This window comes from Oryx dammah, unplaced genomic scaffold (genome assembly GCF_014754425.2).
Source record: "Oryx dammah isolate SB20612 unplaced genomic scaffold, SCBI_Odam_1.1 HiC_scaffold_21, whole genome shotgun sequence".
Classification (NCBI taxonomy): Eukaryota; Metazoa; Chordata; class Mammalia; order Artiodactyla; family Bovidae; genus Oryx; species Oryx dammah.
In genome coordinates, this window is record NW_024070205.1 from 7,217,837 (window position 1) to 7,232,206 (window position 14,370).

Sequence of the window (14,370 nt, forward strand, 5' to 3'; positions counted from 1 at the left end):
CTGCTCCTTGTATAAGCCCCACTTCTCCCCACCTTGTGGCTTGTACTGCCGCTTTGCTTCCTTCCTAGAAGTCCCTTCTGGCTCTATTCACCAGCAAGATCCTGCCCAGCTGGAATGGCACATCCTTCATCAGGCCTGCCTGCTCCCTCTAACTCCATGGATTTCAACTCTGGACACACTTAAGCATTATTTGAGGAGCTTTATATATATAAATGCCCAGGCCCAATTCCATCCAATCTCAGGGACAAGGCCCAGACATCAGTACTTTATAAACTGGTGTTTCCATGGTGTATCAAGAGTTGAGAACCACTGGGGCTGGGCAGGCCCTCACCCTCTTCTACATCCTCATATGCCAGCGATCACACTCAGCCTGTGTTCTGGTCTTGTGTTTTTAGGCCCTAACAGCTGACACATCCCTGGCGCCGGTCTCTCTCTGGCCTCCTCTGCAGCCTGGGGGAAGCACTGGCCCAGAAAGTGGAAAGGAAAAGGCTGCCCAATGCTCCTGTCCCCTTATTTTCCCTAGCAGGCCACCTGATAGGATTTGATAGGATTTGATCGTGTGCCTTTATCACTAGAACAAGTATCCTGCTCCCGATTGTTAATATTGTAGAAGAAGCAGGAAAGTGAAATGACAGCTCCCTCTGCTTCTTGGTGCAAGGGTCTCTCTCCTCTGCTGATGGCTCTCAAGCCTGGCCTCCCAGCAAACGCCCCTGGGTCACTTGTTAAGCTGGAGCTTCTCTTTCTATCCCTGACGCATCTGACTCAGCTGCTCTGGGGTGAACTTAGCATCTGTGTTAGCCTCTGTTCTCTCCTCCTGTCCCATATCTCACCTCTAAATGGGACTTCAAAGTCCCCCAAACCAGGGGCTCTCAATCCTGGAAAGATGTTAGAATCACTGGGAGCTTTAAATAATAATAATACAATTAGAGTGTCTGAGGTAGGGATCCAGGTGGTCTTTTTAGCTCCCCAGGAAGTTATGATGTGTGGCCAGGGCAAAGAATCAATGCCTTAAGCTCCCTGCGATACCCATGCGTATACTTCTACTTACATGTATACTTATACTTGTGCCTATGTTACTAAATAAAAATCATCTCAAATAATAAAGCAGGTCCAAAGAAGTGCTACCAAATGGGACCTTGAAAACGATAACCGTTTACACTCATCTTCGCCATCACTAAAACAGTAAATACTCGTCTTCAATCTAGTGCCCCACCCCTCTCCAGAGGTCCCGAGGATGCCCACAATATGCCCCACCCGCTCCCCTCTCCCTTCCCGCCCTGGGCCGCCACCTGCACGGCGCTGGAGGGGCTGGCAGGAGTCCTGGAACTGGGGGCACAGCGGTCCGCATGGCCATGGCAGAGGCAGCTCCCTTGCAGACGCAACTGGGACACAGCGTAGTAGGCGCTGGGAGGGTGGTAGCCCCTCTGGGGCACAGGCGCCAGCTTGGTGAAGTTGACCCTCAAGTTGGTGATCTCCCCCAGCTCTGCGGGGAACGAACAGCAAGGAGGGAGGGGGCAGGTATGGGGGGAAAAGGAAAAAAAAAATTAGACGCAGAGTGTCCTAGGGCAGGACAATAAGGAAAGGAACTCTGGTCTCACTACCCATCTTCCCCAAGCCTCCCATAACGAAAAGACCCCCCACAACCCTGACTGGGGCCTTTTTAGTGGCTGGGCCAGCACCATACCCCTACAAGCTTAAGCAGGGCCGGTGTTCAATCCAACCACACTGACAAAGGCGGCAAAGACTCAGAAATTTCCACGATCTGAGCTGCAAGCCTATTTTGTTCTCTACCCACAGTCCCACGGGCTAGAGGAGTAGCCACACTGACCTTGAATTTTTTGACTTTGTGTGGCTGGGATCCCAGAGGCTAAATCCATAAGGTTGAGCTGGACCTGCAGAGAGTGGGGGTAAGGGGAGACCCAGGAAGAGGTGAGCTGTGGCCAAGCCCAGAAGTCCTCTTTTCCATTTGATGCCCTGCCAGACGTCTTGAGGGTGTGCAGAGGGCTCCTTCCCAGGTGGCATGGTCGTATGCCTGCCAACATGGAGCCACAAGAGAGGTGGGTTTGATCCCTGGGTTGGGAAGATCCCCTGAAGAAGGAAATGGCACCCCAGTCCAGCATTCTTGCCTGGAGAATCCCATGGACAGAGGAGCTTGAAGAGGACTGAGGACCCCTACAGTCCGTGGGGTCGCAGCCAGACATGACTTAGCACGCACTTACACGGACGTCTCCTAAAGGGGTCACTGTTGGGGAGCTCAGGAAAGACAGCAAAGCTCTGCCCGAAGGAGGGGGAGGGTTCTCGTGGATTCCCCAAAGCCTGAGTGATGACATGAGTGACAGGAAGTGGGAAACCTCTCCCCATGCCTGTTTCTCAGGGTGTCCTCTCCTACCTTGGCCCCATTCGGGCGCCCGTTAGGCCTCTGGGGCAAAGTCTGGCACCGAGCGTCCTGCCAGTCCTGGGGTTGGCCCTGGCGGACCCAGGGGAAGGTGGAGCCGCAGTCAGAAGCCAGGTACTGGTACACCTGCCAAGTCTTGCCAAAGTCCGAGGAGCGCTCGATCAGCATGCCAGCAGGCACGGGCCCCTGAAGGGACACACGGGGAGGGGGAGGCCTGAGTGACCCCGCCTGGGGGACACGGTCACGGAAAGACGCTCTTAAGTGCTGGCGGCCCCTGAGAACCACAGTGAGGAGGGAGAAGGAGGGCTGCACAGGGCAAGTGGGCTCAGGGGCACTGCGGTCCGATCCTCCTGGCAAACCATGGGCCCCAGCAGGTTTGCCCTGCTTCTGCAAAGTGAGAGAAAACAGATCTGACTTCCAGAAGGCACGATCCCTACTCAGCCCACCATCCAGGCAGTCAGGCCAGAACATTCTCCCACTGGGCTTCCTATAGCCAAATACTGATTCTATCCTTTCCCTTTTTTTCTCCCACATCCATGATCGCGCTGAGCCTGGATTCCTGCAACAGCCTGGAACTCAAGCCCAGCCTCCGCCCAGGCTTTCCAAGCCACGCCCCCACACTTCACCTGCAGGGTTATCTGATCACGTTGCTCCCTGCATGAGACCCTTCGACGGGTCTGCACTGACCTACTTCTGCCCTCAGTGATTCTATCCATTTCTCATGGCTTTCCGTGTTGTCTTTATGCTGACAGCTCCCAGCTTGGAAAACTTCTTTCAGTTCCAAAACCCAACCTCCACACAAAAAGAACTTCCTTTCTAAAATGTAAAACAGGCTGTGACTCTTCTCTCCTCAAAACCTTCCAACGGCTTCCCCACTCTGTTTCTTTCCAAGCTTTATTGAGATATTATGGATGTGCGATATACGCCAGTTTAAGGTGTATCAAATGTGATGATTTGATAGTCATAGATGTGAAGTTGCTCAGTTGTGTCCGACTCTTTGCAAACCCATGAACTGTAGCCTACCAGGCTCTTCAGTCTGTGGAACTTTCCAGGCAAGAATACTGGAGTGGGTTGCCATTTCCTTCTCCAGGGGATCTTCCCAACCCAGGGATCGAACCCTGGTCTTCCGCATTGTAGGCAGACGCTTTACCATCTGAGCCACCAGGGAAGCCCCATATTACAGAATGATTATTACAATAAGGTGAGTTAACATGTCTATCCTCTTACATAATAATCTTTTCCTGTGTCATGATAACACTTCGGGTCTACTCTCTTAACGACTTCCAGGTGTCTAGTACAGTGTTAATAATTATAATTGTTACCACATTGTCCGTTAGATCTTCAGAACTTATGCCTCTTATACCTGGACCCTATGAGCAGCACCCCCCGCCCATTTCTTCCTCCCTCCAGCCCTGGCAATCACCATTTTCATCTCTATGTTGATGAGTTCAGGTTTTTAAAATTCCTTACAAAGGGCTTCCCTGGTGCCTCAGATGGTAAAGCATCCGTCTGCAATGCAGGAGACCCAGGTTCAATCCCTGGGTTGGGAAGATCCCCTGGAGAAGGAAATGGCAACCCACTCCAGTACTCTTGCCTGAAAAATCCCATGGACAGAGGAGCCTGGTAGGCTAGAGTCCATGGGGTTGCAAAGTGTCAGTCACGATTGAACGACTTCACTTTCACTTTCTTTCATATATGTGAAGACATGTGGTATTCATCATTCTGTCTTAGCTCACTTAGCAGAATGCCCTCAAAATCCATTCATGTTGTCCCAAGATCTCCCTCTCTCTTCATGGCTGAATATTCTAGTCTCTGTGTGTGTGTACACGTGTGTGTGGTGTGTGTACACACGTGTGTGCACATGTGTGTATATATGTGTATGGTGTGTGTGTGTGTGCACACGTGACCTTTTCTTTACCCATTCATCACTGATAGACACTTAGGTTGTTTGCATCTCCTGGTTAATACTGCAACGAACATGGGCGTTACAGACATCTCTTTGAGACAGTGACTTCATTTTCTTCCAGTATACAACCGGAAGTGGTATTGCAGGATCATATGGTAGACGTTTTTTTCTAATAACTTTTTGAGGAACTTTCATACTGCTTTCCACAGTGGCTGCACCAGTCTACATTCCCTCTAAGAGTAAACAAGTGTTCCCTTTTCTCCACATCCTCACCATCACTTACCTCATCTGTTTTATTTTGACCGTGCCACACGGCTTGCGGGATGTTCCCCGACTACAGGGATTACACCCAGGCCATGGCGGTGAAAGTCTGGAATCCTACCCACTACCCTGCCCAGGGACCCCTTGATCTTGCTGATAGCCATTCTGACAGGTGTCAAGTGACAGCTCACTGTGGTTTCCACTAGCTTTTCCCTGATGGCTAACGATGCTGAGCATCTTTTTGTGGACGCGTTGGCCCTCTGTACGCCCTCCTTGGAGGATTATCTATCCAAGTCCTCTGCTCGCTCTTCTTGAATACATCTGAACTCCTGACCATGCCACTGTGCACCTCCATCTCCTCACGCCCTCAGTCACAGCCCGTTTGCTCCCTCCTCAGAGCCTTTGTTCACGTGGCTTCCTTGGCCTGGGATACTCCTCTCCCCTGGTGGGTTCTTTCTTTTGTTCTCAGCTAGATGTCACTTCCTCACAGAGATCTTTTTATACCCACCTAACTTGCGTTCTTCTGCCCACACTCTGCCCACCCACCACATCATTTCCTATTCTGGGATCTCATTTGCAGCCATCATAAATGTCACCACAATTTCCCATTGCTTATTTGTTGGTTTCCTGTTGTTGTTTTTTTTTCCTTCCCCCAGACCAGGGTTTCCCAACCTTGGCACTGTTAATATCTGGAGTTGGATAATGCCTTGCCATGGGGACTGCCCTCATCATTATAGGATGGTTAGCAGCAGCCCCTGACCTCCACTCACTAGATGTCAATATCATGCCCACAGCTGTACCAACCACAAATTGGTCTATAAATGGCCAAAAATAACCTGGTTGAGAACCACGACAGTAAACCATAGGCACCCCCTATCCAGCTGGTTCACAGTTGTACCCCCAGCATCTAGCACATAGGAGTCATTCAGTACATCTGTTGAATGAATACATGAATCTTTCATCCACTCTCCTTCTCCCCACTTACATCTGTAAACCCATCTCTCTTCAGTCTGTAGCCTTGCATATCCTTGCCTCTCACCACCATATACACGTTTGCCCTTCCAGACCCTGTGTGCATTCTTTTGCCCCCTCCCCCAATTATATGCATTCTTGTCTCTTACTTCTTGGTCTTTGTACTTTGCTATTCTCTTTGCCTGGAATGAACTTAACCTTCATTCACCTGGCTATTACCAGCCTAAGAAGTTTCATCTTCCCGTGGGTGCATTCTCTGACCATCCCCATCAAAGAGAGATCAAGCTGGGTGCCCCCTTGCTAATGTCCCTAGTACTTCCTCCTACCAACATCAGAGCACACGTCTTGCTACTGGTTCTTTGTCTTCCCTATATATACCAAAGCAATTTGAGGATTGTGATCTAGTTTTATTCAGTTTTTAAACAGCATATAATCTGTGTTGTTAAAAAGCATAGATTATGTGTGTAGCAAGAATGGACAAATAAATGAATGGGTGATGACAAAGCAACGAGACTATGAGTATCCATCCAAATGAATGTTGCCCTTCAAAGTTGTCACCATTAGAGACTGGGCATTTATTCAAATGGCTCTAGCATTTCTCAAAATACTAGAGACCTATTCTTGAGGCTTCCTTGGTGACACAGAAGGTAAAGAATTTGCCTGCAATGCAGGAGACCCCTACACTGGGTCAGGCATCTTCCCTGGAGACCGTGCATCTTCCCTGGGTCAGGAAGATCCCATGGAAAAGGGAACGCAACCCATCCAATACTCTTGCCTGAAGAATTACATGGACAGAGGAACCTGGTGGGCTACAGTCTATGGAGTTGCAAAGAGTTGGACATGACTGAGCAACTAACACTTTCACTTTTATCATTCTTGAGGTGAGGTTCTTACAGCAACTTCCTCAGTCATATAGGATATTAGGTCCTATTGCTTTATAGTCACAGCTCAACATTATCTATCCTGATCATCTATTCTCATCAGCCAAGCTTTATCATTAAATATTTGACTATTTCTGTAGAAAGAATAAAATCAAATCTCTGTAAAGGAAAACCAAAGACCTAATGAATGAAAATGTTCCCTCCAAAAGGCATATCTCCAAAGGCTAGACTCAAAGCAAAACCTGACAAGTAATGGCACTGAATGAGCCAACGGCTCTGAAAGCACATCTCACATGTGGCTTGGCCAGTTCTGCTGTTGGTTAAACTCAATCTTATCAGCAAACTTATTAAAACAGAGTATACCAAGAATACGCAACTGTATAAGTGTCTATTACACAACTGTATAAGTAGAATTGATCTTGGAAGAGCTGAATTAATTAGATGGGCTAAGGATGGGAGGTGCAGAAAGGTAGAGGATAACAGGGGGCCTGATCTCCCAGAAGTGGTACCTCTGCTGTCCCCATGATACAGGCTCAGGGTTAAGCCCCAACCTGAGGAAGGAAGACCCACCCCGCATGTGGCACCATCACCTCCAGCCTGAGGAGACAAGGATCCTGGGCTCCCCATGAGTTCAAGCCCACATAGCCCAGAGTCCCCCCTCTCTGATCCACTGCCATACCCAGGAAACACACCTTAAAATCCATCATGATGTCCTGAAGCTGGAATTTCCTGTCCAGGTCCAGCTGCAGAAAGACAGGGCTCACATCTGGAAAGACACAAAACCCAGGAACTTTAGAGCAGAGACTGTCTACCTTCCCAGGCTCCAGGAAATCTAACTCTGATTTTCCCATCTGCCTCTCAGAGAGGCGTGGTACCAGTACGTTTCTACTTATAGCTCCTATTCAAGAGCCCATGTCTTCTCGGCCAAATTTCCTTCCCACTGTCCCTTGATGTCTTTAAAACCTTTAGACTTTCAACTCCTCAGCCCAACACAGATCTGTTCCCAAAGCCCAGTTCCTTCAGCAAGCCCACTATGACCAAGTAGGATGAAATGAAGGCATTTCTCTCTCTTCTTACCTTTTCATTAACCTCCAATAAACTCTTGTACCTACAATATCTGAAAGGCCTCAAATACAAAGACAGAAGGTTCTTCTCACCAACCACCCATTTCCCACCGCCATAAGAAAGACGTGGGAAAACCCAAAGGGCCCCAGAGCGCCCTGCACATCCTACGGGAGCCTCACGCATGGGCTCCTGGAGGCGGCAGCAGGCACTTACCATTCTGTGACTGCCACCAGCGCATGGGGCCCGAGGATGAAACCACGTTCTCCACTCGGTGACCGTTGTAATTGTGAGCCAGCCTGGAGTCGCACTTGCAGCATTTCATCTGCCACTGCGGGAGATATCAGAGACTCAGGTGGGGCCTTTGTATACCGGGAATTCTCCCTTTGTATACTGAGAGCCTAGAACATTCTCCTCATGGAAATGCTCCCCTAAGGGATTCATGGATTTCATCAATACATTTAGAATGACCAACCTCTCAAAACAAGACTAACTGGTCATCTTTCCATTTAAGTCCTCTGTGTCAGCCCCCAACACATAGCTAAGTAAATAGTAAATAGATGCTGTGACTGGGAGAGAGGTATGAGGCTGTAAAAAATGAATTTTTGTATATGACCTTGCCTCAGAGAGAAATCTGAAAAGAGTGCTAAGGGCAAAAAGAAGAAAGAAGGAGAAGCTCACATTGATTTAGTAGCCTAGCAGGCTACAGTCCATGGGGTCAGACATGACTTAGTGACTAAAATACCACCACCACCATGTCCTAGGTGGAGGCTAGAGAGTTTTCTAGCTCATCTCACTGAATCCTGGCGGCCTGGGAAAAGTGGAGTTTCTTAGGATTAGAAAAGGGGACAGGAAAAAAGGACAAGGGAATTTGGGGTTCCAGTCCTAGCTCTCCTCTGTCAATTGAGTGGATATTAAAGTAGAGTCATTCAATCATTTCACAATAGTCATTAAGGCCATACTACATCCTAGACCCTGCTCTGGGCTCTGGAGTTGTGATAGTGAACAAAACAAAGACCCAGCCATCAGGAAGCCAATGTTCTAGTACCATCTAGATGATCTTAAAGGCCTTCCAGCACTTGACCTCTGGGACTCGAGGATCTTTCCCAGTTTGGCATCCCCTACCCACAGGAGTCATGTATGGATATGAGAGTTGGACTATAAAGAAAGTTGAGCACCGAAGAACTGATGCTTTTGAACTGTGGTGTTGGAGAAGACTCTTGAGAGTCCCTTGGACTCCAAGAAGATCCAATCAGTCAATCCTAAAGGAAATCAGTCCTGAATATTCACTGGAAGGACTGATGCTGAAGTTGAAACTCCAATACTTTGGCCACTTGATGTGAAGAACTGACTCACTGGAAAAGACACTGATGCTGGGAAAGATTGAAGGCAGGAGGAGAAGGGGACAACAGAGGATAGATAGATGGTTGGATGGCATCACCAACTCGATGGACATGAGTTTGAGCAAACTCCAGGAGTTGGTGATGGACAGGGAGGCCTGGGGCGTTGCAGTCCATGGGGTCGCAAAGAGTCAGACATGACTGAGTGACTGAACTGAACTGAAATGACCCACAGGAGAGAAGCTCAGGGTGTCCAACCAGATGGAACTTTGTAGGCAGGTGTCCCAAGGTCAGGAAGGTGGAGGAAGTTTGCAGTCCTGGGGCTGAAGGCAGGGTCTCTTCCCCATGAAGATCTGGGTTAAAGTGGGCAGCCAAGGAGGAAACAGCGTCACCAGGGAGGTCCCCCCAAAACATCACCTTCCCTGGTCTGCCCATGCCGTGGAGTGAGACAAGAGACAGAACTGAACTCATGGGCTCCAGAGCAGGGCAGAGATCATCAAGGAAAAGAACACAGCCAGAGGATTGGCCCTTGTTCTTTCAGTTTGTCCATAATGTGTGAATGTGCATACATTTGCATATGTTTGCATGTGTCTGCCCTGGCGCATACGTGCGCACACACATACCCCACCGAGGCATCACGACCTTGCCTAGGTTCTTCATGCAACACACATAAAACCTGTTTTCTCTGAGTAACCACAGTCCCAAACCTCGTGTCCAGCAGAAAGAACACTTTTCAGAGGGCTCCAGATTGACACACATGTTGAAGCAAGGCTTGGATGAGAACCTCCCTGAACTGCAAGCCCTTCTGGGCAGAGGCGACTGTACCTCCCCACACACCCTGCCTCTGTTTCCCCTAAGCCTCCACCCAGTAGAACCAAGAGAAAGCTCAGCCAGCCATCCCTGAGGCCTTGCAGCCTCTGAATCTTGGTCCCATCCAGGGAAGGCCCTAAGCTGGGGAGGATGATCCATCAGAATAGGTGACGTCTGCTGAACCTGTGAAGCTGACAGCTCAGTCCCGGAGGGAAGAGTTAACGTGCCAAGTCTGCACCTTGAGTTACAGAAACTCTTCACCCAACACTGCTCTTCCCCCAGCGCCACTGAGCAAAGCCTGGAACGGTGGACGGTGCCGGAGGGGAGCCAGGAGTCCTGGCTCTGTGAGCCTCTGCTTCCCACCCCATTTTCCAGCTCCCACCACCAATCTGCAAAACAAGAGGATTGTCTCCTTCCTGGAGCTTGGAGGTGTCCTCATCACTTCCCAAAGTGCTTTATTAAACAATAATTTTGGTATGATATAAATGAACCTATTTACAAAATGGAAATGCACTCCCAGACATAGAGAGTAGACTTATGGTTACCAAAGGGGAAAGGTGTGGGGGGGGGGGGAGGAGGGTTAAATTGGGAGTTTGGGATTAGCAGATACAAACTATTACATAGAAAACAGATAAACAACAAGGTCCTACTACATAGCACAAGGAACTATAGTCAATATCCTATGATAAACTGTAATGAAAAAGAATTTTAAATGATTATGAAATACTTAAAAAAATATTGTGGGGAGATGTTTAGTGCTCACATAATGGCTGGCACGCATGCCTTATATAAAACAGCAGCCACTGCCCATCCCTGGCCGAGCCACACTCTTGTTCATAGTAGTGTCTCCACGTGACATACTGTTCATTGAGTGTCCACGCATTTGCTCACAGTGGTTACTTGCCATCTGCCTCCCTCTGTTAGAATGTGGACTCCACAAGGGCAGAACTTACTTTCCTTTATGCTGTATTCCAGTGCTGAGCAAAGTGCCCAGCACTTAGTAGGCCCTCTGTAGATACATTTGGAATGAATAGTAAATGCTCACAGAGAAGGCAATGGCAACCCACTCCAGTGTTCTTGCCTGGAGAATCCCAGGGACAGAGGAGCCTGGTGGGCTGCTGTCTATGGGGTCGCACAGAGTTGGACACGACTGAAGTGACTTAGCAGCAGCAGCAGTAAATGCTCAGGAAAGGCTAGCACTTTCATTTATATTATTGCTCAACCCTCCCTTCCTGGGAGTTTAAAGAGAAGGGCGAGGGAGTGAGGAGGTGACCAAAATCAACAAATGACTGGAGTGCCGACCACGTGCTAGGTGCTGTATCAAGAGTTTCAGTGCAATAATCTATTTAAGCCTGACAACCACCCTACGTGTAGTATTATTCCCATTGCAGGTGTGAGTAGGCTGAGGCTCCACGAGGCTCTGTGACTTTCCCGTTGACTGATGGCCGGTGCCGGCATCAGCGCCAGACAGGATCCCTCCCCACACCCTTCTCTTCTCCTCCCCTCCATTCCTCCCTCTCTGCCATCCTCTCTTCTCCACTAGAAACCAAAGGGCAATCCACTCCAGTATATTGCCTGGAAAATTCCATGGACAGAGGAGCCTGGAAGGCTACAGTCCATGGGGTCGCAAAGAGTCAGACCCGACTGAGCGACTTCACTTCACTTCAACGTCGCGGGAAGGAAGCACGGTCAAGGGTGACCATCTCTGTCTCATCCACAGAGCTCAGTCTGACCCTGAGGCTGACCACAACAGAGAAAATGCTCTGGGAAAAAAGCTGGTTTGTCATGCTAACCTCGCTCAGTTAGCACAGAGACTGCAGGGATATCAGTGGCTAACACAAATACCTAAGCACTTAAAATAATCCTTTCTGGACAAAAGCCGCCTCTTGCTGGCATCTGAGTCTCCTCCAGGATCCTATTCTGGCCCCTGGCGGCAGGCACGCCCTCCTCCCCACTCTGCCCAGCCTCTCAGAGGCAAACTTCTCCACCACCCATCCTCTGTCTGCGCCCAGCACATGTCCCACAGAGAGACAGGGGCCAGCTGCCTTCCGGTGACCTGTCATCTGAGCTCCTCTGGGCTTGCTGGGAACGGATCCCAGCCTGTTCTCTGGCCAAGAGAGTGCCAGAAACAAGGCTCTTTTTTTGCTTGGGCCGTGGGACACAGGAGCTAGAACAGCCCAACCTGAGACTAGGAAAATGCCTTTGATATTCCCAAATGATGGAATATTATGTAACTTTTGAAAAGACTGTTGACAAAAAGATTTTAATTGCATGGGGGAAATGCTTACAATGTTTTATAAAAAAAATTATAATGTTTTATGAAAAAAATTGGGCCTAAGCTTGTATATATACCATGATCACAAATACATATTTTTTAAGGAATCAGTAGGTAGAAGGCAGTGCACCAATATATTAGGTTGAACCAAATGAAATGGCTGATATTCAGCTATCTTGACCTACAAAATGGCAACTACACATAGCTTAACCTAATTACCTCTGAGAAATGGGGTTACAGGTAACTTTTTTTCTTGGTTATTTTTTAATAACTTTCAATGCCTTGAATATATATTAACTTTTATATCCAGGCCTTGTTTTAAACAAACTCAAAAGGCCCAGGATACTCAGCATGGGCTTGCCACCCTGCATCCTCCCTGTTTTCACAGTCAGTCTGGGGCACCCCAGGCCTCCGCCACCTACCTCCACATGTACAAACAGTGATGACAGATCAGATGGCCTCATGAGCTGAACACCTACGTGCCTTCATCACAGGAACGTAGCTAAAGGAGGGATTTATCTCAATCCTCAGACACAGCCTAAGCCACCAGGCTTGGGACAGGTATTTTAAGCAGCTCTGCTTGTCAACCAGCTGGAGGGATGGAGGCCCAAATTAGGGTGGCTTATGGCACAAGCCCACATGAAGACAAGCTGCCAATTCCTTCTCTTTCTGGGCCTCAGTTTCCCTTTCTATTTTATTCCTGTATGTCTACATGCAGTACGTGTGTAAGAGTGTGTGTGTGAGTGTGAGTGTGTGTGTTTATGTGTGAAAGAGAGAGAGATTCTCAACACAAGGCCCTTCCCCTCGTGTGTGTTACGTGCCTCTGTCTCTCCTGGAGATGGAAGCTCCCAGCCGCAGCTGCCTCCCTCTCCGGGGTCCTTTGGCCAGCGCTCCTCTGGCCGGGCTACCTCAGAGACGCAGTGTTATTATGCATTCAGCCTGCCAGGCCTCCAGCCAGCTTGGCTCCTGCTCATTCTCCGTCTGGAAAGGCTGGGCCTCTTCCCTTATCCCAGAGCTTTCTAGAAGCTTAGCAGTCTGGCTGGAAGACAAACCAGAGAACTATGGGAGGACAAAGGAGACAGCAGGAAGCCTCAATCACAGTGGAGAGTGTGGAACAAGGAAGGCAAAGCAAATCAAAGCTCTGTGTCTTAGCAGAAAAGGGAGCGAATTCTGGAGGGAAATGGGAAAACAGGCTCTGCTGAGCCATGGCCAGCTCCCTCCCCCCGAGCAAGTCAGAGACAGTCTATGTCCATCTAAGGAGCTGGACTCAGGGTCATGGCTGTCAGCCAGGGCTGAGAGAAAGACAGCCCGAATCAAAAAAAAAAAAAAATGCAGCTGCCTACAAGACATTCCCTCTACTTCAGCTCCCTCATTGGCAAAGTGCAGGGATGGGATGAGATAATGAAGCTCCTTCTTGCTCTAACATGCTATTAGAATTCTCCCCAACTCCAGCTTATCTGCTCAGAGGTTAAAGACACTTCAAACAAGAATGCAAAAGAAGCAAGAGACAAATAAGACGTTGGCCAAACATGGTGCCGGAGAAGCACTCTTCCCAGCAAAGTGAGCAGGGAAAGATGGGACCCTGAAGGCCTTGGTCAGCAAAGTCTCCATTAGACTCCCACTGTGATCCACATCTGTGTGCATGCTCAGTCACGTCTGACTCTTTGCGACCCCATGGGTCGTAGCCAAGCAGGTTCCTCTATCCATGGAAAGAATGCTGGAGCGGGCTACCATTTCCTACTCCAGGAGATCTTCTGACCCAGGGATCAAACCGGCGTCTCCTGAGTCTGCTACTCAGCAGGCAGATTCTTTACCACTGAACCGCCTGGGAAGCTCCTGTGATCCAAAAGCCTCATCGTTTATACGTCAATGTGTATTTCCAGCAAAGGTGAAAAATCAGGGCCTGTTTTGGGGCCAGGTGGGAGTCGAGCCCCAGTGCTACGAAGCACTGTCATGAACTAACATCTTGACCAAAGCCTTAACTCATACAGCTCTTATCTCCATCGAAACCAGGTTCAGAAAGCTCAGTTCTGAAGCTGATGACCAAAATGGTCAATACCACAACACTCCAAAATTATACTGCATGCGTATAATAGCTGAGAAAAGAAGAGAAGCTAAAGGCAAAAGAGAAAAGGAAAGATATACCCATCTGAATGCAGAGTTCCAAAGAATAGCAAGGAGAGATAAGAAAGCCTTCCTTGGTGATCAGTGCAAAGAAATAGAGGAAAACAATAGAAAGGGAAAGACTAGAGATCTCTTCAAGAAAATCAGTAATACCAAGGGAATATTTCATGCAAAGATGGGCACAATAAAGGACAGAAATGGTATAGACCTAACAGAAGCAAAAGATATTAAGAAAAGGTGGCAAGAATATGCAGAAGAACTATACAAAAAAGATCTTCATGACCCAGATAACCAAGATGGTGTGATCACTCACCTAGAGCCAGACATCCGGGAATGCAAAGTCA

General features: G+C 48.6%; 1 protein-coding gene across 1 annotated transcript in view; it reads right to left on the reverse strand.

Annotated features, from left to right (window-relative positions):
* The window catches only part of LAMB3 (laminin subunit beta 3), a 42,216-nt gene that overhangs the window by 18,523 nt on the left and 9,323 nt on the right, over positions 1 to 14,370 (reverse strand). Inside the window, exons 4-8 of the mRNA XM_040263078.1 lie at positions 7,694 to 7,808; positions 7,108 to 7,181; positions 2,390 to 2,581; positions 1,829 to 1,892; positions 1,290 to 1,483 (exon numbers count right to left, since the gene is read on the reverse strand). Coding sequence (XP_040119012.1) covers positions 1,290 to 1,483; positions 1,829 to 1,892; positions 2,390 to 2,581; positions 7,108 to 7,181; positions 7,694 to 7,808 — 639 coding nt within the window. The remainder of the gene's footprint in view (positions 1 to 1,289; positions 1,484 to 1,828; positions 1,893 to 2,389; positions 2,582 to 7,107; positions 7,182 to 7,693; positions 7,809 to 14,370) is intronic.